Below are 21,897 nucleotides of genomic sequence, written 5' to 3'. Positions count from 1 at the left end.
ATCTTGGTTATAGAGGATTCTCATGGTGAAACAGCTGTTGCTTTAGTTACACCTCCATCTTGGCTCATACTGCACCTTACTTTTGATAGAAGTTAAGTGCTGCCTTCTTAGAGATAGACAAACAATTTTCTTTTCTTTCAGACAAAATATCTTGATGGTAAACTCTGTGGAGTTCTCATTTAGTAGCTTCTGAATATTCCCCCAATATTTTCAACAAACCAATCCTGGCATTTGCAAGTGTTGTGGACAAAATGAATAAATGCAATGCTGTACACTTTTTCTTCTCCACTGATGCCAAACATGTATTGGCTCAGCTTTCCTTCCAAGATAGCAACAAACTGTTTCAGCAAGGAGAAGGACTCTAATTTGTTGACATTAAGTTTTCTGGTAGTCCATCTTGCCTTGGGGCTGCCACTTTTTTTGAATGCGAATGTTTAACTTGGAGAAGAGAAGTCTATGATCAGTCCAGCACTGCACCTTACACATCTTCATTGTTCTAACATCCTGTCTGAAACTTCTTTTAACAATGACACAGTCTGTTAAATGCCAATGTTCACTGTGAGGGTATGTATCCGCCAAGATAAATGGAAGACAGTTTTGGTGATGAGAAGGTCATGAGACACACAAGTGTTCAGTTTTAAATAACTTTGCTATTTCTGACTATTCCTTCCAAGGATTTTCTGCCATGTCTGATAGTCTCTGTCTCTCCTGGCATTAAAGTCACCAAGAATTACAAGCAGGCAATACCTGAACATGAATTTCCTCAGCATTGGTTCAAAGAGGGAAGAATATATATATATATATATATATATATATATATATATATATATATATATATATATATATATATCACACACACACACACACACACACACACACACACACACACACACACACACACACACACACACACACATTGGGTATAGAAATCTATCTTACCAAAAAGGGAAATAGAAGTGGAGAAGGATAAGAGATATGGGCTGGAGGGAAGTATAATAAAATGGAAGGAAGATTAAGGGAGGCAGTAGTCAAAAGCAAATAAGAAAGGCAAGATAAGAAGAGAGAGTAAACAGAAGAAAATAGGATGGAAGGAAAAGCAGTTAGTAAACCTAACTAAATGTGAATGGGATAAAGTGACTCATAAAATGTAAAGAGGGAATAGCAGACTTGATTAGAAATTAAAATCTAACAATGTTATTTATAAAAGACATAGTTGAAATGGAGAGACACATACAAAGTTTATTAAAAAAAAATCAAGGACTGGAAGAGAATTCATTATCCTTGAGTTGAAGTAAAAAAGGCAGATACCAATTATGATCTCAAATAAAGCAAAAACTCTACCCTCCCCATGAACACAGTTAAAGAATACATGTGGGGACACAGTATTTTGCTAAAACACACCATAGATAATAAAATAGTATAGAAAAATAATTTTAAATTCTTATCTTCCATCATTGAATTAATACTATGTATTATTTCTAAGGCAGAAGACAGGTAAGGGTTTGACGATGGGAATTAAATGACTCCTCCATAGTCACTCAACTATCAAAGTAGCAAAAATGTTTATTGCAAGTTTCTCTAATGGTCACATTTCTTAGATATATAGGGAACTGAATCAAATCAATAAAATTAAAAGCCATTCTCTAGTTGATAGTGAAAAGATGTGAGGAGACTGTTTGCAGATGAAGAAATCAAAGCTATCTACAATCATATAAAAAATGCTCTAAATCACTACTGATTAGAGAAACACGAATTAAAACAATTCTGAAGAGCCTCCTGACTGTGAAGATGATATTAACTGTTCCCTGCCTTTTTAGATTTAATCACCAGAAGTATATATACCGCATTTTATCCTTCAGTGGGGGAGGTCTGTGACCCACGTGTGAAAAAGTGGGTGAGTAATTAGAAACGACTGACTGGTCCCTGGGCAGTCCTAAGCAAAGCTAAAGCTATAATTGGTCCACAGAAAGTATAAGGAATGCACAGGAAGTGACGCAAAGAAGCGTCTTTAAAAGCAATGGCAACTTCCTGTGAGAGGAAGTTCATCGGAGTTGGAGTTCAATTTGGAGGCTGGTAAAGGATATGGACCTGGTGAAACTGTTCTTGAATCTCTCCTCTCTCTCCTCTCTCCTTCTCTCCCCTCCCCCCCCATTACCCTTACTTTCATTCTTTCTCCTTTTGTAAATAAATTCCCAAGAAAAAGTCATTCTGACTTGAGTAATATATTTTCCCACATTTCTCATATATTTAGTACTACCTTTTTTTTTAATGCTTACATCACACCAATAAAAAATGATAAATGCTAGAGAGGATAAGGAAAAATACATACACCAACAAACTCTTGGGGGAGTTGTGAACTGGTCCAATTGTTATTAAGAATAAATTGGAATTGTGCCCAAAGAGTTATAAAACTGTATATTCAAAACCCAGCAATATTACTACTAGGTCTATATCCCAAAGAGATTAAAGGAAAAAGGAAAAGGATCTATATGTAAAAAAACACAGCAGCTCTTTTGTGGTGGCAAAGAACTGGAAATTGAGGGGATGCTCATCAATTGGGGAATGACTGAATAAGTTGTAGTATATGATTTTTATGGAATAGTATTGTGCTATAAGAAAAGAAAGGGAAGCTAGATGATAGTGGATAGAATTCCAGGCCTAGATTAGGAAGACATGAATACAAATTTAGCCTCAGATGCTTAGTAATTGTGTAACCCTGGGCAAGTCACTTAACCCTGCTTTGTCTCACTTTCCTTATCTATAAAATGAACTGAAGAAGGAAATGGCAAACTGCTCCAGTATCTTTGACAAGGAAACCTCAAATGGAAAGAATTGGACATGACTGAAACAATTAAACAACAAGAACAAATGAGAGATAATGAGGAATGTGGTTTTGGAAGAAAAAAAAATATGACAAGACCTATATGAACTGATACAAAATGAAATGAGAAGAATCAGGAGATTATTAGGCACAGTAACAGCAATCCTGTAATGATCAACCGAGAAAGACTTGGCTACTCTGATCCAAGACAATATGAAGGATTCATGATGAAAAATGCTATACCCTCCAGAGAAAACTAATAAACTCTAAATACAAATTGAAGTAGAATTTTCTTGCTTTATTATTTGCCTTTGTTTTGGAGATATGGTTAATATGGAAATACATTTTACATAATTTCACATGAAAGCTAGTATCATTTTGCTTGTCTTCACAGTGGGTGAGGGAATGAGAATTTGGAGTTCAAATTTTAAAAAGAAAAGAATAAAGAATGTTAAAAATACATAATAAATAATTAGGGAGAAGTGTTGGCTTTAATAAGGAGAAAGGCCATTTCTTCATCAGAGGCTGGGGTAAAGGAAAGTAGACTACCAGAAGATGCTACAAAATTCTGAAAGATAGAGAAGTGGAGAGGAAGAAGCTTCCTTTTCTCAGTAAAATGAGACACGAGGTGAGGTCTTATGCTGAAAGGACAGAACAAAGCGGTAGCATGAGAAGCTTAAAGAGAGGGCTTAAGGTCTGTAGTAGCTACTGGGGGATGTGATAATGACTCATTAGGGAAGAGCACAAGTACTGTCTTGTTTAAGTTATGTCCTAGATCCATAGTGTCAAACGCAAATAGAAACATTTCAGAGAAATGCGATCTGTACATAAGAATCCTTGTAGGCCAATGTAATATTAACTATGTTTAATGGCTTTTAAAAGTTAATTTTATTAAATATTTTTCAATTACATTTAACTCTGAATCAGGCCACACTTGGAAGTGTTGCAGGTCCCATGTGTGATACCTCCATCCTAGGTGTTAAATAAATCAACAAATCTGTAGTGAACCCAATCAGCAAGATCTGATGACTTCTTCTAATACTGGTGTTTGCCAAGGAATGAGCAGCAGTAGGGGAAGGGAGCAAAAGAGTGATGAAACAATGAACTGATTAACTCTAGGGTTTCAGATTGGGAAGGAAGTCAAGTGAAGTCATCAGTGAGGGTGATAACCTGGTGCAGTACTTAGGAATTAAGGAGCTCAAAGTCCTAGGAAGTATGATGGATAGGTTCAGGAGGACTATAGGTGTGAGATGACTCCTTCCCACCACCAATCCCCGGGGATAGGAGGACGCTGGAGGTGCACTGAGGGGAACAAGCCATGGGATCTGTTTGTCTTAAGAAACATCAATGGCACATGATGACATGTTAAGAACAAAGGCTGGAGTGAAGAGGATGGCTGTGAGCCTAGAAGTGAACTCCTTGAAAAAGGAAGACAGAAAATTAAATTGGGGTCCGAGAGATAATGGCACTGAGTGATGGTCAATTACTGCAGAATGCTCTGTGGTACAATGGTTATGATGTGATGGCTATAACCCTGCAGGTCAAGATGTTAGAACAAGTTAACAGGGCTTTGCCTTACCTTCACAGTTTCCAAGTCTCCTGCTTTGGATGCCTCTAGGAGGCGGTAATCAACATCTGAAGTGCGCACAGGTGTACTTTCTATGAAATGGAATGAGACAAGTTAGAAAATAAGGAAAAACAGGATAACTGAATGACAGGGGGCCAGGGAGGGCACCAGAAACATCGGGAGAGTGGTAACCCAGGGAATAGCAAGGACTTATTTACCCACTTCATACAACCATCACCTACCAAGTCACATTTTTATACAAGACCACAGATACCATGAAAGACAAAAACTCTTGTTCCTTTCTCTCTAATATCACCTGGGCTCTTAATTCTCCTGGTTGTGGCCTCATAATTGTTCCAGGATATACTTGTAATATATTGTTTGGACAAGAACAGTCTTTTTTTTTGGGGGGGGGGTTCTAGAGTATTTTACTTCCTTTGAAATACAAAATATTGATATAGAAATTCTTTATCTCCTTACTTAAAATTATCTACCACTCTAGATCAGTGATGGAAAACCATTTAGAGATTGCATGCTCTGCCCCACTCCAGAGAACAAGTGCTCCCCCACCCTTACTCCATACAGGAGAGGGAGAAAGGGAAGGGAGAGACCTGAGCACCTTCCATTGCACTGCTGGGCAGAGGGGGAAGAAGCACAGTGGAGAGAGGTAAGGGAGCAGCTCTGTCTGAGTCCCTCTGCCTTTCTAGTAACTAACTCTGGTGGGCAATGGTACACATGCCCCTAGAGAGATCTCTATGTGCCATAGGTTGGGCATCTCGGCTCTAGATCATATTATTTGTACTTAAACAAAGTCAATGCCCCTGTTTAAGTTAAAGGATTCTTAAAAGTCCAATATTTAATAAGCATTCCTTTTAGAAGAACAAAATATTCAGGAATGTGTTAGAAAGCATAAGGAATTTTCAGATCATCATTGAAACAAAATATAAAGCAGTAATTTGTATAATTAAAATTTCTGGAGAGTAATTTTGACTCAATCGCATAACAGCATAATAATAATAAACAAATCAAACTCTTCCATGAATAGAAATTTAGTACCAAAAATAAGGATACATCCTTGATAACTATTACCTTTCCAGAAGTCATAGAACATCAAAGTCTCTCATTTAGAATGACTCAAGGCTACTGACTAGATAGTTTAGCTGGTACCTTTTCATCATTCCAAAATAATTTAAATTTCTTAAAAGTTGTTCATTATTAAACCTATTTTAAGCTCTGTAAGAGCTCTAAAAAATAATTGTTAAAAAGAATTGTTGACAAGTATTAGTCGACAAGAACAGTCTAACTGACCTGTCTAATCTTTCAGATTTTCCAGTGGCAGAATATATGACTCCCCATCAGCATTTGTTCCCCCCCCCCACCCCATACCATTCCTTTCTTAGAAGCAATACTAAGGCAGAAGAATGGTAAGGGCTAGTCAGTGAGGGTTAAGTGACTTGCCCAGGCCACATAGCTGAGAAATCTGGACCCAAGTTTTCTTGACTCTAAGCCTGGCTCTGCATGCACTGAGCCACCCAGTTGACTCCAAGCAAGTATTTTCAAATTATCCAAAGATAAAACAGAGAAATCATTGCTAACAAGAGCTAATGATGAGCCTGGTGCCAGAGAGACAACATCTGAATTGGGACAGTTCCTTCCTTCAAGGTACTCCTGCATTATTGAGAGAGAGACAACTGTTTTTTACAACCTTTACAGCTGTAAAGAAATATATTTTTAAAAATCAATGATGGGGGCAGCTTGATGGCTTAGTGGATAGAGAGCCAGGCCTAGAGACAGGAGGTCTTTGGTTCAAATCTGGCCTCACATACTTTCTAGTCACATGATCCTGGGCAAGTCATTTAACCCCCATTGCCTAGCCCTTATCACTCTTCTGCCTTGCAATACCCAGTATTGATTCTAAGATGGAAGATAAGGGTTTTTTTTTTAAATCAATGATGAGTGAGGGTAGGAGGTGGAGGAACCATGATGTGAAGGAAATTAGGAAAGACCATTTCAATGGGCGAGCACTTGAAAAGTCAGGATATTCCAGGAAGTTGCAGGCAATTTTTTGCACTGAAATACATTTAGCTGTTGGCTAGAGTATTTGTCCCATAGATCAGATAGTTTCTGTGTAAAAGTATCAATATTTCTGAAGACCAATTCCTAATCCAATGGAATGAAATTAGTTAAGGGGCAATGGATCAAATATAAAGCCTGAAGGATTCTAAAAAAAATAAATCTGGTTTTAGCAACACTTGGGATAAATAAGACACAGAATGATGGCTTAATGTCTCTAAGGCTACAAGGACTACCCTGTTTTGAACTCATTCTCAGGCAGTGAAGAGGCTACTAGGACACAAATTCTCTGCCTTCTGTTTTAATGTTAATATCTAGAAGGCAAAGCACTTAAAATATTAGTAGTGTGTGTGTGTATATACACCTCAAAATATAGGGGAGCAGCTGGGTGGTTCAGTGGATAGAAAGTCAGGCCTAGAAACAGGAGGTCCTAGGTTCAAACTGACCTCAGACACTTCCCTAGCTGTGCAACACTGGGCGAGTCACTTAACCTCCATTGCCTAGCCATTACCACTATTCTGCCCAGGAACCAATACACAGTATTGATTCTAAGGGTTAAAAAAAAAGATGCATACCACATGCATGTTTGAAAGGTCCAGGGGTTTCTGATTGTAAGGATGATTATTATCTATTTCTTTAGAGAAGGTGGTCCCATGTAGTAGCTCTAGAGTGCTGGCCTCAAGGTCAGGAAGACCGCTATAGACACAAACGAGAAATTCTTTACCATTTTAGTACATCCTTTAAGAGTTGTGGAGACCTAAAAAATTTTAAACTAAAAATGTGGTGATGAATCTCCCTCTTTCTGACAAAATCCTTCTAAAATTTCTACAACTAGGATAAGTAAGATTGGGAAAGCAGACTCTTCTGTTCCTTAGCTGATATTAAAGGGAATACTTCTATCGTTTCTCTACTATCTATTGACTTATGGTTTCAAATACATAGTTTAAATCACATTATAAAGACTTTCATGTCAACCTTTTTTTTAATTGAAGGTGTTCTTTGTCTTTCAGCTCATTGATAAGATATCACATGGTTGCGTCCCTTGTATTAAAAATGGCAATAAGAGAAATGAAAAACTAGACCAAAGCTGGAAGGCATTAATGGCTATCATTACTATCCAACTGCATTAGTGTGGTACACATCAGAAGCACAAATAAGAGTGGGAGAGTTAAAAATGTCTCCTAGGACTCACCACTTAGAATCTGCTGCACGGCTTCATTTCCCATCTGGGCAGCTGTAAAACCTTGTAGGGAGATGATGGAGGGATCAGAGCCATAACTCAGCAGGAGGCGGCAAGTCTGCAAGTGGCCTGCCAAGGCCGCTCTGTGCAAAGGCGTCTGACCAAGTGTGTCCAGTGCATTCATCTGAAAAAGCATCAAAATAAAGCAACTCTTATGTTCTCTCCTTTAGATTTTCTTTTCAAAGAGCTTTTTATTAAAAAAGAAATAACAAAGGTTCTTTGAAAACCACCCAGAAATAATTTCACAAACAACTACAGTTCTAGTGTCCAGACCAAAGAAAATGGGATCAATTAATCTTTAACCACCTGGAAGCACTTGATATTTCTAGAATTATTGTTCATTATAAGAGACTCATAATGAACAATCATTAATGCTTTCCTAAAGCATTTGAAAAAATGAAGTCCAATCAACTGAACTAAGAATGATTCAATATTCATTAACTATTTCATTATTCATTATCTGAATAACTATTGAGGAGAAAATGATTTTGCTGGATTTAAGACAGTGTTAAATATCTGAGCCATTCCCATAACTACTCCCTATGAGTAGTGTAGATGCAGATTAGCATCTTCTGTCATCTTTACATTGTCTACCCACCCATCTCACCCCTTCCATTTTATTCCTAGGAGACCCAATGGGCTCTTTACAGTAGCCCACAGACAGCTCATTCCTGCCACAGGGCCCCCAGACTCATGTGGTCTTTTCCCACTACCTTACTCCATAAGCCTCATTCTCCAAGGCCCAGGTTTAGAGCCTCCTTTCTCATGCTGTCTTCTCTCTTCTGAAGAGAAGGAGGCTTAACCAGTTGGGATGACTTCTGAAACCATAGAAGGAAGGGCAAGCACCATAGGCTTGGAGGAGATGAGGAAATGAGCATTAACTTTCAAAAAGGGGTAGAAGGTAGCAACTAGGTGGCTCAGTGGATTGAGAACCAGGGCTAGAGATGGAAGGCTTTGGGTTTAAATCTGGCCTCAGACATTTTCTAGCTGTGTGACCTTGGGCAAGTCATTTAACTCCAAATGCCTAGCCCTTACCCTTCTGTCCTGGAACCAATACTTAGTAGTGATTCTAAGACTGAAGGTAAGAATTCTTTTTTTTTTTTTGAAAGGGTGGAAGGGGAATAGAAGGTTGTTTACACTCTAGCCAATGAGTACAATTGCTATTCCAGATTAAATTCCGAGAAGGTATGGTTTAGTTACACAGAAAGGAAAACCAAGATCACAGAATCACAGAATTTGGAGCTGGAAGGGACCTCAGCAGTCAGAGTCCAAACTGAATTATTTTCTTCATAATGTACCTAAGAAGTCATTTCTGCTCTGGTTGAAAAGCTCTGATGATAGAGAACACCCCACCTTCCAAGGCAATCAATTCAATTTTCCAAAAGGTAGCTCTAATAGTCAGGAAGCTTTTCCTGGAATGAAACTTGAGCTGGTCTCACTCACTCCTACCCACTGAGTGGTTCTTTGTGGTCTCAAACAGGACAGGGCTAATTCCTATGCCACCTCCAGGATCAGGCATAAACTCTCAGTTGTTTTTTAAAGCCTTTCATAATCTGGCTCCATCCCATCTTTGCTAAGCCAAGTTGGCCTTCACCTTGTTCCGCACACACAACACTTCCATCTGGTTTCTTTGTCTTTGTTGTTAGCTGTAGGTAGGGCATGCCTGCAGGCCTTTCTTCTTCACTTTCACCTGATAAATCATTTTCATCTTTTAAGACTCAGTTCAAGCAGTACCTACTAAGGGAAACCTTTCTGTAAGCCCCTCTTCTTTCTACAGTGGGCTCATACTGAAGAGGAACCCTGGTGGGATAGCACACTAGCCTAGGAGTGAGGAACACACACCAAGTCCTATTTCAGATACAAACTGGTTCTGTGATCATAGTCAAGGGAAAGCCACCTAATTTATTGGTGAGCCTGGAAACTCTTCAAGGGGACAAGCTCAAAGTGAGTAACTGATCTGCATAAGTGAAGGGATTTTGGATATTTCCCACAACTCCACCAGTCAAGACAAAAAAGATCCTACTGAAATTTTAAGCTGTCAATGACACTGCTGAGGTTGAGCTCAGAGTTTCCAGAGAATCTTAATCCTTGAAAAAACAAGTGCTTCTCTACAATTGTGGAACTTCACATGTCAATTCAATTCAAAAAAACATTTAAAAAATGCCTATTCTATTGCCAGGCACTGTGCAAGTACAAATAAGAAAAGGAAAGACAAGACAGCCCCTACTCTATAAGGGCTTCCAATCTACTGAGCAAGAACACCATACAAAACCCTAACACTGCAGTTATGTAAAACTTAATATGATTAGATTGAATTCATCTTTCCAGTCTGTCAAGATCCTTGGGAAAGAAGGCTATCATTCAGCAAGTGTTTCTTATCTTTTCTCTCAGGGCCCACAATAGGCAGACTTCTGGGCACACAGTAGGGGCCTAATAAATGCTTATTTTCTTGCACTTCCCCTATCTAAGAATGACTTGTAAATGTTAGAGGGTAGAGAAAAGGTAGCCATATGTTAGTCTTATTAAGGTCTTAATAAAGATTTGCTGATTTGCTATTTGATATGGGATTTCAATATTCTGTTCAAGCCTCAGAAACCCTCTCCTTCCCATCCGGTACTTGGAGCTCCAGACTTAGTCTGAAGCCTATCTTAACCCAGAAGAGATAGCAGACTGTCCCCACCAAGCCCAATGATGGCAAAGGATAGCAAGGGGCAGGACACCAAAGCACAGAGCATTCCAGGCACTCTGAGAGTAATCCTAAGCTAATGACAAAGCTGGCCCTCACTTGTTTTTGTCTCTCTTCTTGAAATTAGGAACTATCTTTTTTTTGCTTCTTTTTGTATTAGCATGGTGCCTGGCCCAGTGTAGGCATATTTCCCGATGGATAAACCATGAGTGGAAGTTCTTGTATATCAAAGCTCTTCAGTGTGATCTCATGAAGTCTGTAGCTTGTATGCTGTTTTTGTCTCCTTATCTTATGAATGCCACTTTAGTTACCACATATCTGGCCCACATTTCTCATTGGGCAAGGAGACTTGTAACCCAACAGAGATATGTACTTGCTCCCCAAGAGCCCATTCTGAGCTGAGACCAAGACTGGATCAATCACTACTCCCCATGGGGGTGAGGACACCCAGAATGTCCAACCTCATGGATGTATGCAGCAAGGGAAAGGAGATGGGAAAAAGGCTGAAGAGAGAAATTAGAGGCACATGATGGTAACAAGAAGGGAAGCAGTCTGACTCTGAAGAGAGGCTCCTAAGGCTGGAGGGAAGGTTGGGTAACCCTTCAGACCAAGCTAGGGCAAAGTGCTTGTTTCTGTACCCCTTACACCAGTGTCTCCTCTAGAGCCAGTCACTAACATCAAGTGGGGGCACTCAAGAAGCTAGGGTCTTGAAGTTCTCAATAGCCATTTCTAGACTTCATCTTGAAGCCTCATTTGTGCAGAGGAGACACACTCCAAATTGGGGGTGTGAGGTGTACTTACCAGATATAGTTAGTCCAAGGAGGATCACAGGCATTTAAATTGAGGGACCTCAGAGACCCCTTCCAACCCCTTCATTTGCTAAATGAGGAAGACAATGTTATGGGAGGGGAGGGGACCTGCCCTAGATCAAGAAATAAGCTGGAAAAGAACCAGAGGTAGGATTTGAACCCATTTCTCTGTCAGGTTCTTGATACTTGGCCCTCAGGAAGAAAGAAATAGCTGTCCCAGGGCTTCTCTGGAGGACACTCCACCCTATTGCCCTTGCCATCTTAATATGACCCTGCCTAGATAGTATCTTTTGAGAGGGAGCCTGGGAATCCAAAGACCCAATGCTTGGAGGACACTCCTAGCTACCTCCTTGACAGAAAGAGGATTCTGTCTACTGCTCAGCTTCCTGGGTCTAATGGCCTCTTTAGGTAATTTTATTCTGTTTTCCTAAGACCCTTCACTTGTTTCTCAAAAGAATTTTGAGGGTGGTCCCTTGGACACGGTAGGAAGTCAAGTATCATCCCTTTGGTCCAGGTCTCTGCCTGCCAACATGTGTTGGCTAGCTCAGCATGCTGTAGTCCTTTCCCCCTCTAACTGATATCTCTTGTGACCAACACTTGTGAAAAGCTGGTATTCTGAATTCACAGGAGAACAAAAAGCACTGCAGCTCATGCTCCAGCAGATCATACAAAGGGGAAGACCCCAAGGGTAAGCCCAAGGCTGGACTAAGTGCTGGTCATTGCCACAAGGCTGCCTATCAGGTCTTTGAGATGGTCTCAGTCCAAGAAATGTTGACCCCACCACAATCCCACCAAGTTGGTTATGCCCACATTCCCAGGCAGATGCTGCTTCTCTGGTGGGCACTCACCTTGGCTCCATGCTTATGGAGAACCTCTATGACATCATTGTGAGCTCTTTCTGCTGCAACGTGCAAGGGCGTCATAAAGCTAGAAGGGAAATGGAAGAGGGGAACATGCTCATCAAGCTGGGTTGTGGCTCTTAAAAGCTGAACAACACAGTTGGCAGTGAAGTGATAGAACCTACTCTTTATTCTTTTCATTCACGTTTGCTCCTTTCCGTAGTAAGAGCTCAGTCACTTGCTTCCGCTTGGGGTGTAAGGAGGCCACAGCACAATGCTGGGGAAAAGTGAAAAGAGAGAAGAAATGTAAGTTACTGCTGATCTTCCTTCTGAATGCCTGGACTTGGCCATCTCTATCCCCAGCTAAAGCCTTAGAAGCATTCCAAATGTCATTAAAAACACAGAGAGCTGAATGCCTACAGAAATGACTGACATTTTGGGCCAATGTAAAACTCTGATATAGAGATTCTGGAGCTAAAAGGAAAAGGAAAAAGTGGATCAAGCTGGCCACTCCCTCCAATCATAGGAAATACCCATATTCTCCATTGTATCTATGCAACCATCTGTAACATTCAACAGAGCAATCATCCAAAACAAGATTCACATCTGAAAAGCAATTGTGTAACTGATTATCATAGACTCAGAGCTTAATATATTTGAGGCCTTCTGCTCCATCTTATTTTATATTATGAGGAAACTGAGTCCTGGAAAGATTGAAGGACCTGACCAAGGCCACAGGGCAGCAACAAGACTTAAACTCAGAGTGTGGGACTCCAGTTTAGAGATCATTTCGAGGCTATCACGCTGCCCACTTCTTCCAGAGGACCAACCTTGATTATGCTAAAAACCTGCTTACAGTAGATCCAAAAAACAACTAATGCCATTTCCTTGGTTGTGGAAAAATAGTTTGCTATTGTCTGTTCTATCAAGGCTATCCTGAGATACTGAAACCTAGATCTGAAGGCCCCACAGAGATGCTTCTATTGCCTAATCACACAGGTGATGGAAATTCAAGTCTATTAAGGTATCCAGCTTTACCATCATTTTGGGGGTGAATTTCACCAGAAGCCTGCCTACTAGACTTAAAACAGTTCAGTTGAGATATTTGTGCCATAGGGAACCGTTTCCTCCATGGATGGGATTGATAATTAAATATTTTACATGTGAGCTGCCATGAAACTGATGATGATGAAACCAATAAACATGTTTTGGGAGTGCATGGAAAGAAAACTAACCATTTTATAAAAAAACATGAACAGTCACTGAAATTGAAATGGGAGTATTTTATATGGGTTAGAAGAAACATCCTGACATCTACTGTCTAAGAAATCTATTGATTATCTGAATACAGCAAGTCACTGAAAATTCACACAGATATTTATGGGAATCACATCTATTTTGCATGCTGATGAAAACACAAGATTATAAAACAAGGAGCTGTGAAATAGCCCTGGATCAATTGACAGGCCAAAGTGTGCCAAACACAAAGCTGAACAACAATCCTGCCCATTGCATTTTTTTTTCATTCCTGGAAATAGGCCCAACAAAGCCAATTGTATTCAAAACCTTGGTGTTTGCTACTGAAAAGCAGCTGAGTGGAACCTGAGGTACTGAATGAATCTCTATGCTTCATACTCAAAAGCACCTCTGTGATAGCCCAGTTTTAACACATATCAAAGGAAAGAATTAGCTGAAAATGAAAACTCTTACCAGAGCTGTTTCATGAGTCTGGGGTTGCTTGAAATTTATGATCTCCAAAGCAAGTGTTTTTTTAACTTTGGCGAGGTCTGCTTCTCTGGCTGCTTGTAGTAAAGAGTGACCTTTAAATTCATCTGTTAACAAAAAGAAGATTTCCATAAAGCAAGATTACAACTAAGAAAATAAGATTGCTGATCACTATTGAAATTAGGGAAAATTTAACCCCACTTCCTCTTCCCCTTTAGACTAGAATATTATGCACTGGGGTTTGTAAAAGACATTTTAGTGTTGGTGAGGGGATGACAGAAGATGATCATTCAATTGGCTTGTAAATAAGTACTGATCAAGCACATACTTTTTGCCAGATATAGAGGGGGGCAAGGAATACAGGTACAAAGCTTGACAAATGCTTGATTCCTTGGTTCTTTTGGATCATGTTTTACTTCAAAAATTCTAAATAATCAGTGAGAAAAACCTCCCTGATTAAGACAATAGCTTTAGTAATAGAGTTCAACATAAAAATATACTCTTAAAAACCAAGAATGTAATAAAACAAAATCCTGGAGAGAATAACAAAAAGGGGGAGTCCCATTCAAAATAATCACAAAATTCATGAGATATTTTAGGATTAACCAATTGAATAAGGCACACATATAAGTCCAATTATAAAGCAGTCCTTAAAAAAAAAATTAAAAAAAATTCCTTAAATGATTTTAAGTTCAAGGATAGGTTGTAGCAACATAATAAAAAATGATGCTAGCTATCAGCTATCAATTTTGAAATTCAATGTTGTAACATTTAAACTACCCAAGAAATACTTTACAAAGCTAGAAAAAACAGTTAACAAAAAGTTCATGTGAAGGAACAAAAAGTTAAGATTATTTAGCAGGAAAGAGTAGGAGCAAAAGGGGGCTAACTCTAGACCACAATACCAAAGTAACTGTTAGAACTCTATGTATTGGTTAAAAAAAATAGATCAGTTAATTAAACTGATCAATTAACCTGGCTGAACAAGGAGAGATCAGAAATAGCCCAATTACTTAAAATCACCTGGGAAGGAACTCCCTCTTTGACAAAGAAAATTGAAGAGCATGTGGCAAAAATTGGGGTCAGAGGGGGTTAAGAGACCTACTTTTTGTGCCTCTGGCCTCTTTGTCGGTCTGGTGAACTTCATGGACCCAATTCATAAGTGACAGAACTGCCACATTTCAGGAAGGAGTTAATTAAAGCAAAACAAATGTAAAAACAAAGTTGTAATTTTTGTTTTTTTTTTCTATCCAAGGACATAAAGCCCCAGAAACCTATTCCTTGGAATCTGTAGCCCTTCAGGATGAGTATACCTGACTTAGACCAGCATAACATATCATATATCACATAATATAGAGAATATAGGGAGGGGAAGAGTGGGAAAGGGAATCTAAAACTAGTGTTAACATGAAAAAGTGTTCTAAATATCTCATAATTAGAGAAATGCAAATCAAAACAATACTGAGGTACCATCTCGCATCTAGCAGATTGGCTAACATGACAGCAAAGGAAAGTAATAAATGTTGGAGGGAATGTGGCAAAATTGGGACATTAATGCATTGCTTGTAGAGCTCTAAACAGATCCAACCATTCTGGAAGGCAATTTGGAACTATGTCCAATGGGCTTTAAAAGAATGCCTACCCTTTCTTTCATCTAGCCATAGCACTGCTAGGTTTGTACACCATAAGAGATAATAAGGAAAAATACTTGTAGAAAAATATTCATAACCACACTCTGTGTGGTGGCAAAAAAAAATTGGAAAATAAGGGGTTTCCATCAATTGGGAAATGGATGAACAAATTGTGGTATATGAAGGTGATGGAATACTATTGTAATGTAAGGATTGATGATCTGGAGGCTTTCTATATGAACTGGGAGAATCTCAATGAACTGATGCAGAGTGAAATGAGCAGAACCAGAAGAACACTGTGTACAGAAAGTAAAACATTGTGGAAAAACCCAATGTAATGGACTTTTCTATTAGTAGCAGTGCCACAAGCCAGGACACTCCTGAAGGACTTATGGGAAAGAATGCTAACCACATTGAGAGAAAGAACTATGAGAGTAAAAATGTAAAAGCAAAACATATGACATCACTTATCACATGTATATATGGGTATGTGATTTGGGGTTTAGGCTTTAAAATTTTGCTCTATAGTAAAAATGAATAATATGGAAGTAGGTGTCAAGTGATAACATTTATACAACCCAGTGGAATTGCTTGTTGGCTCTGGGAGGGGGGAGGGTAGAGGAGAGGGAAAGAAAATTAATAATGTAAACATGGGAAAATATTTTAAAATTTAAAAAACCCTAAAACTAGTGCTAAGTTTTATTACTTCACTGTCTATTATGCATTTCTTAAGATCAATTTTCACTTGCTTTATCTGAGATCGTAACTGCTACTTCTGCTTTTTAAACTTTAGCTGAAGCTTAATATATTCTGTTCTAGCCCTTTAACCTTACTCTTTGTGTGCCTCCCTGCTTCATGTGTGTTTCTCGTAGACAGCATACTGTGGGATTCTGGCTTTTAATTCATTCTACTGTCCTCTTCTGTTTTGTGGGTAAGTTCATCTTGTTCATATTCACAGTTGTGATTACTAATAGTGTTATATTTGTAGCATGAGAAAGATTGATGGTATTTAGGACCCTCCTCATGAATATTATGCACCTTAAAAATGTCACCACATAAATTCACTCAATCAGTATGATCTGAATGGCTATCTCTCATTCCACTTATATTTTGCTTCATGAATGCTGGGCTGAAATGTGCATAGACAAGTCTTCAGTAAATACTGGCTGATGAAGACAGCCTATTAGCCACACTAACATACCCCAAAAGACAAATGGTTAAGATTAAAAGTGACCTGAATCTCCCTAGAAATCAACAGTTCAGGGTCCAAAAACCTGTGCAAAATCAAGCCTTGAATATGTGGATTCCAAATGTCCCCTTCTCAGAGGTGCTCATCATAAACTTGCTTCAGGTAAGTGGTAATAATAAAGCATGAACAAAATATTGACTGAGAGCTTGAGACTAGAGTGGGAGTTAAGAAGTGAGATAATAGGGATGTGAGGTGACAAGAGCCAACACGGACGGAGGCCCAAATTACGTACATGTCAGCCTCTCCCGCAGCTCAGGAGTAGGAGCCATGTCCACAGCACTCTTGCCATGACAGTTGACCAAGGTAGGATCAGCTCCATGACTCAGCAGCAAAGAACAAACTTCTACCCGGTTCTTGGAGGCAGCCTCATGGAGTGGGGTGAACTGCCAGAGATCCATAGCGTTCACACAAGCGCCATGCTAAGAAAAGGGAAGAGTGCTGTAGGTTAGTAAGCAGCTGAGGGACACCCATTTGCTTCTCTGAAAATGACAAGCTTGCAATACAGTTCCAAAATGTTAACCACCATGAGAACAGTTTATATACAATTTATGATAACACAGGGAAGACAAAGTCAAAACTCTGATCAATGCAATGACCAACCACAACTGCAATGATAAAGTATGCTACCAACCCTCCCAACAAAGTGGTGGGCACAAGGAGGAGACAAAGATACTGGGACATGACCAATGCAGGAATGTGTTCTGCCTAATGCTACAAATTTGTTATTAGGGTTTTGTTTTTCTTTCCTTTTTCTTTTCCCCGATGGAGGGCAAGGGCAGAAGAAGAGAAAAATAAGTCATTTTGTTTAATGCTATCAAAAGGCTTCCATAGCTTTGTCCAGAGACTTAAAAAGCACACAATAATTTGAGGTGATGATTTAAAACATACCATGATGGTCAGAACTTCAAAAGTTTCTATTAAGAGTTTCTAGGCAAAATATATGGGCATAATAAGTGCAATATAGATTGTTTTCTTAAACCTTATTCAAATTCTGAGGTACAATCAGTTCTACTCTTACCTTTAAAAGCAATTCAGTGACTTCATAATGTCCATATGAACATGCATTATGCAGAGGTACAAGTCCACTGAGTAAAGAAAGCAAATGATAAGAATTAAGGGACCAGAAGAAACTTGCAGAAATCCCAGAAAATAAAAGTAACAGGACCCAATTTAATTTCAGAACATAAACACAATGATCCTGCCTGTTATGTATGGTATTTGCTCCAAAGAGGCCCTATTGATTCCATTCAACCTGATTTCCCAGTGAAGTACTTGACAAAAAGGAGTTTCCCTTTAAAAAGTTCTGACTTTTTTGGCTTTAGTGCCCATGGCACTTTCACTGCTGCTCCACACAGAGCCTGACACATCATAAGCATTCCTTGCAGCCTATGGCTTGGGACTAGGGGAGAAGTAGCCAGCCCAGAGAGTTTCCTCCCTCCCAAGTCTGTGGGTGGAATAACATAAAACAGCACCCAAACAGGTTAGTGCAACCCTTGCTTAAGGCCTCCTGGATTGGTAAGCCTTGGAGTCACATACCCTTTGTCTTTGGCGTGAACATCAGCTCCATGCTGAAGAAGAAGCTGCACTATCCGCACGCGATTGTAGCCTGCAGCCAGGTGTAAAGGAGTAGACTGGGAAAAGAAGAAACAAATAGGATTTCCTTACTAGCAGAGTAAGTAACTACTCAGGCTCACCTGGTAAACCATCAGACAAAGAATGAGATGGTCAGTCTGCTGAGATACAAACATTTTGAAGAAACATTGTAGGAGCTCTGATTTTCTTTTGGATGGTGCGAAATGCTGGAGGCAGGAAGCCTTTGAGTCTTCCCTTCAGGCTCAGGTCTAATTTGACACAATACCAAAGCTGTCTCAAAGGTCTTTCTTCACTTATCTTCTGTCTTTGAATCAATACTAAGTTATTGGTGCCAATGCAGAAAAATTGGATTAAGTGACTTTCCAGCATCACACAGTAAGTGTCTGAGGTCACATTTGAACCTAGGACTTCAATCTTTATCCACAGAGCCAACTAGCTGCCCCAAAGCTTTATTTTCAACAATGTCTGACTGCTCTAAAGGAAGTTTTGAGGCTTTATCTTGAGGCCTCAATTACACTTGCAGATTGAATGACTGGGCTGAATCATGTTAACTGAAAGGAACAAACTCTCTTCCCTCTTAGAGAGGATCCCTGTTTGCTGGGTACGAGTAGCCTAGTTCACTAAGAGAATCTGTACTCACAGCCTGAGGAAGAATATGACCTTGCAGGGGCAGTAGTGTTTTTCTTGCTACCCGGGAAGTTCCCTGTGTGGAAGTGCCCTTTACTTACAACATCACTACAGCTCTCTGAAGGGCTCATTCAGGATTAAGTTCTAGTTAGTGACAAGGGGTATCTAGAGTTAGACAACCTGGGCTCAAACCCACTTGACTCTATAGACCTGTAGGATTTGAGATATGACACAAATGTTTTGCCTCAGTTACTTCAACTGTAAAATGAAGATGTCAAACTGGGTGGCCTTCAAGGTCCCTTCCCACTCGATATCTGTGATTTATAGATTGTTTCAACTTCTGGAACAAAATGGCCTAACACATCCAGTCTAAATTCCTCTCCTTGGCTTTCAAGATGAGGCAGCTAGCTATATGGAATAGTGGATTGAGTATCAGGCCTAGTTCAAATCTGGTCACAGACAGTTCAGAGCTATATATATATATGACCCTGGGCAAGTCACATAACCTTTGTTTGGCTCAGTCTCCTCAATGTAAAACGGAGAGAACAACAGCACAAGCCTTTCAGGCTTTTTGGGAGGATGAAATGACATATTTATAAATTGCTTTGCAGATCTTAAAGCTCTCTATAAATGTCTTCTTCTTGTTATTGTTAAAGGCATTCTATAATTGGTCCATCTACTCTTTCTATTTAACACTATTTCCTACTCTCTCTCAATGAATTCTCTAGTTAGGTCTTCTTGCTCCAAAAATAGACTAGGCTTCTGATCATGTTCTTCCCTCTTCTAAAAGGTCCTTTTACCTCCTGCTAAAATAGTACTCATTGTTCAAGTTCCAGCACCTGCATCATCTTCTTAGACTACTTTATTATATGACATATTCTCAAAAACAAAGTATGGAAAGGTCACTCAAATCTACAGCCACACACCTGAGTGAGGGGTGCTTAAATAGAAGCATCAGAAATAGGAATGAAACAGAATACACCTTTTTTTCAGCAGCACATGGTATATTCACAAAAATTGACCATGTATTAGGGCATAAAAACATTGCAAACAAGTGCAAAAGAGCAGAAATAATAAATGCAACCTTTGGTGAATCTTAAAATTTCTCAGACTCTACCTTGGAACATTATCTTAAGGTTATGGTTAAGGTTATTCCCAATTTAAACAATGGAGGTACTTGATCAGGAATGTATTGGGAACTTTAAAATTACTCCACCCATACTTAGGCATACTTTAGGGGAAAATAAAGTTGTAAACTCCTTATTGAACAATGAAAAAGTACTTAACTCATACTTATAGTGAGGCCAAAACCTTAAGCTAGGTCTATTTTTAGATCTAATACAAAAGGGTGCTAAATCCCTATGGTGGTCAAATTAATCACTAAAAGGTCAGGCATCTTGCAAGGGGCAAGCTTAACAAAGAGGTATGAAGTACTCAGAAGATATAATCTACTCAGAAAAGGTGAGAACTAAAAAATAAGAATGGGCTGTCCTAGGAAAAGCGTCTACTGTGATTGGTAAACGCGAAAATTTAGGGAAGGTGACACAAGAGAAATTTCTCTTTAAAAGGAGCTGTCTGAACCAGTTCAAGGTAGTTTGATTTAGTTCAGCTTTGGTAGCTGAATTGGAGGTCAGGAGTCAGAAGATGCTGCTGGGTCTCTGAACACTAGAGTTTGGCTTGAAAAGATATTGTGGTGAGTGATTAAAGATTGACTTAGTTTCTCTCTTAAAGAGAAAGGCCTAGGCTAGGCCCTAGCCTTTTCCTACTGTTTCCTCTTACTCTGTCTCTTTCCTTTTCCTTAATTCCTTGATTTATATTAATTAAAATCTCCATAAAACCTAGCTGACTTGGGTTATTTCATATTTGGGAATTTTCCCCATGGCAACCACTTATTTTTGATTTAATTCAAGACACTAAAATTATCGTTACAGTTTTGGCAATTCAAAGTCTTGAACCCATATTTTCACAGTCACACTTCTCAGATCACAATGCAATGAAAATAATAATTAGTAAGGGTACATGGAGAGGTAAATCAAAAATTAATTGGAAATTAAGTAATATGATTCTCCAAAACCGGTTAAAGAATAAATCATAGAAACAATTAATAATTTCATTGAAGAAAATGACAATGATGAGATATCCTTTCAAAACCAATGGGATGCAGCCAAAGCAGTATTCAGGGGGAAATTTATATCCTTGATTTCATATATTAACAAACTAGAGAGGGGAGAGGTCAATGAATTGGGCATGCAAATTAAAAAACTAGAAAGTGAACAAATTAAAAATCCTCAGATGAAGACTAAATTAGAGATCCTAAAAATCAAAGGAGAAATTAATAAAATTGAAAGTCAAAGAACTATTGATTTAATAAATAAGACTAGAAGCGGGTACTTTGAAAAGACAAATAAAATAGTCAAAGTACTGGTCAATCTAATTAAGAAAACCAAATCGACAGTATCCAAGATGAAAAGAGACCTCACCTCTAATTAAGGCAATCATTAAAAACTATTATGCCCAACTATATGGCAATCTAGGTGATATGGATGAATATTTACAAAAATATAAATTACCTAGACTAACAGAGGAAGAAATAAATTACCTAAACAACCCCATATCAGAAAAAGAAATTGAGCAAGCCATCAAAGCCATCTAAAAAAACCCCCCCAGGGCCTGATGGATTCACAAATGAATTCTATCAAACATTCAAAGAACAACTAATCCCAATATTATACAAACTATTTGACAGAATAAGCAAAGAGGGAGTTCTATCAAATTCATTTTACGACACAAATATGGTACTGATTCCAAAGCCAGGCAGATCAAAAACAGAGAGAAAACTATAGACCAATCTCATTAATGAATATAGATACAAAAATCCTAAATAGAATACTAGCAAAAAGACTCCAGCAAGTCATCACAAGGGTTATTCACTATGACCAGGTAGGATTCATACCAGGAATGCAAGGATGGTTCAATATTAGGAAAACCATCCACATAATTGACCATATTAACAAGCAAACAAACAAACAAAAAAAAC

At 38.8% G+C, this 21,897-nt stretch overlaps 1 protein-coding gene across 10 annotated transcripts in view; it reads right to left on the bottom strand.

The window, feature by feature from the left end:
- TNKS (tankyrase) overlaps positions 1–21,897 on the bottom strand; it is a 221,797-nt gene that overhangs the window by 55,397 nt on the left and 144,503 nt on the right. For all 10 annotated transcript variants that reach the window (XR_008913059.1, XM_056803482.1, XM_056803484.1 and 7 more), the window contains 8 exons: positions 18,177–18,271; positions 17,659–17,725; positions 16,873–17,059; positions 13,746–13,867; positions 12,221–12,312; positions 12,045–12,123; positions 7,654–7,825; positions 4,401–4,480 (listed from right to left, as the gene is read on the bottom strand). Coding sequence is in view for 9 of the 10 variants with exons in the window: in XM_056803482.1 (XP_056659460.1) it covers positions 4,401–4,480; positions 7,654–7,825; positions 12,045–12,123; positions 12,221–12,312; positions 13,746–13,867; positions 16,873–17,059; positions 17,659–17,725; positions 18,177–18,271 (894 nt within the window). In the remaining variant the exon portion in view is untranslated. The remainder of the gene's footprint in view (positions 1–4,400; positions 4,481–7,653; positions 7,826–12,044; positions 12,124–12,220; positions 12,313–13,745; positions 13,868–16,872; positions 17,060–17,658; positions 17,726–18,176; positions 18,272–21,897) is intronic.

Source organism: Monodelphis domestica, chromosome 6 (assembly GCF_027887165.1).
Source record: "Monodelphis domestica isolate mMonDom1 chromosome 6, mMonDom1.pri, whole genome shotgun sequence".
Classification (NCBI taxonomy): domain Eukaryota; kingdom Metazoa; phylum Chordata; class Mammalia; order Didelphimorphia; family Didelphidae; genus Monodelphis; species Monodelphis domestica.
The sequence above is the reverse complement of the archived record's forward strand: the minus strand, read 5'-3'. Positions and strand labels throughout refer to the sequence as shown.